Below are 1,951 nucleotides of genomic sequence, written 5' to 3'. Positions count from 1 at the left end.
CCCTCTATAAGAGTTTAAGGTCATGATGTACAGTACAGTATTGGGCTTTTGTTCTTAAACAGAAAGTGCAATCAGAATGACAAAACGTACTAAGTATCGATTCTATATTTTTTTGCATTGTGTGGCCGTTTATTGTTTTTGTTTATCTCGTTTTATTATATATATACACGTAGGCCTGTCAGGAAAAATTTGGTCCGGGGCAAAAATCGGTCCGGTGGATTGATTTTGGCCTTATAATTACTTGTCAAATGTAGTCCATATACCATCCTATACCATTGTTTTTCATCCACAACTTTCAGATGGCGCACAGAATTCTACAAACAAACGCAAGGTGCTGCCATGGGTTCTCCGCTGTCACCGCCAATTTATTTATGGAAGAATTTGAACGGATTGCCCTCTACACGTCATCAGAACACCGACCAAAGTTATGGCTTCGATATGTTGACGACACATTTGTGATCTGGCCACATAACCGTGAACTTCTGGGGGAATTCCTATGTCATCTAAATGCACAACACAGCACCATCGCCTTCACCATGGAAACTGAATCAGATAGATCTATCCCGTTTTTAGATGTACATGTAACCAGAACCACTAATAACACAAGGTACGTCAGATCTACTCTTGCCCTGAACGGATATCGCCATTATAAGTTCAACACGAACCCACCAACCACCAGACCAGTTCAACCAGAACCATTTAAGACAGTAGCCTTGCCTTATATAGGCCCCACCTCACATCAAATTCAGCGCATTCTGAACTCGGCCAACATCAGAGTTTACCACAGTGCACCCAATAAACTTCAGGGGATACTTCACACATACAAGGATAAGCCATCTCACAATAATCGTCCAGGGGTATACAATATCCCGTGTGAATGCGGTAAGGTCTACATCGGAGAGACTGGTAGAGACCTCAAACCAGACTCAAAGAACGAAGAACAAAGACGAGGCGAATACCAGAAGTCATCCATCATTCTCCATTCATACAAGGAAAATCATCAAATACATTAGAAAGACTCAAAGCTAATCGCTCCAGTTCCAAATTGGCACTCAAGACGCACAAGGGAAGCAATGGAGATATACAAGCACAACACAGTTCCACAAGATGTTGGATTCGTCATATATGGCTATCACTATTTAAACCATCGTCACTACGATATTTCCAGGGAATTTCTACATACAGTTTATTTGTTTACATGTAATGCTGGTTATCATTTTTATTGGCATGGGATGGTAACCTGTGAATTATGAGCCTGCCGGGTTTGTCCCTTGAACTGCGGGAGAACGGTACACCTTGCTTATTGTTAACCACTTTACTTGTTTTCAGATTTACTGTTCACAGCTTCTATACAGCCGACATAATAGCTAATCCTCTATTATGGAAAGACAATTAGTCATGATCTATGGATACTCCTAGCTTTCTACTTCAATCAAGCACTATTCACACCTTCTTTGTTTCAAAAGGGAAACAATAGATCACCGACGATCACCAACTCTATTTAAGACCAACAGTCATCTTTTATCATTCTCCTGATGACGGTCAGAGCAATCTTACCGAAACGTCGAGACAACCAACCTGTGGTTTTTACCTTAATAAAAACCATATTCTTTTATTTACACATGGTGTACCGAAAAATTTGTTATATGTTTATTGATACTCGCCATGCAAACCTTCAAGAAATGTAGTCCACATAAGCCAAAATCAGTCCGCTGAAATTTACTTTGCTGCACAGCAGACTTGGAAATATTACGTCCGCAATAGGTTTTGACGGAAAGAACAATTCCTAAGCTTTTAAAGACGCGCATATGCTTATCTAGCCAATCACAATGATATTCCTAGCTGAAGCCTTAATTTGCATACATCACCCTATATAAGAGTTTAAGATCGGAATGTACTTGTGTTGATAGTAGAGCCTTCGCGGTTAGTGAACATTGGAAAAACAGCAAGG

At 40.2% G+C, this 1,951-nt stretch overlaps 1 protein-coding gene across 1 annotated transcript; it reads left to right on the top strand.

The window, feature by feature from the left end:
• The first annotated feature begins 299 nt into the window (after nt 1-299).
• Nucleotides 300-1,013, top strand: LOC117115014. The gene has a single exon (XM_033258646.1). It carries the CDS (start codon nt 300-302, stop codon nt 1,011-1,013), a length of 714 nt encoding a protein of 237 aa, XP_033114537.1.
• Nucleotides 1,014-1,951: the final 938 nt, after the last annotated feature.

Source organism: Anneissia japonica, unplaced genomic scaffold (genome assembly GCF_011630105.1).
Source record: "Anneissia japonica isolate Jap-2015-1 unplaced genomic scaffold, ASM1163010v1 scaffold7586_len110223_cov112, whole genome shotgun sequence".
In the NCBI taxonomy this organism is placed as follows: domain Eukaryota; kingdom Metazoa; phylum Echinodermata; class Crinoidea; order Comatulida; family Comatulidae; genus Anneissia; species Anneissia japonica.
The sequence above is the reverse complement of the archived record's forward strand: the minus strand, read 5'-3'. Positions and strand labels throughout refer to the sequence as shown.

Coding starts and splice junctions, on each gene's coding strand:
- LOC117115014 (XM_033258646.1), top strand. CDS start 300: ATGGCGCACAGAATTCTACAAACAAACGCAAGGTGCTGCCATGGGTTC.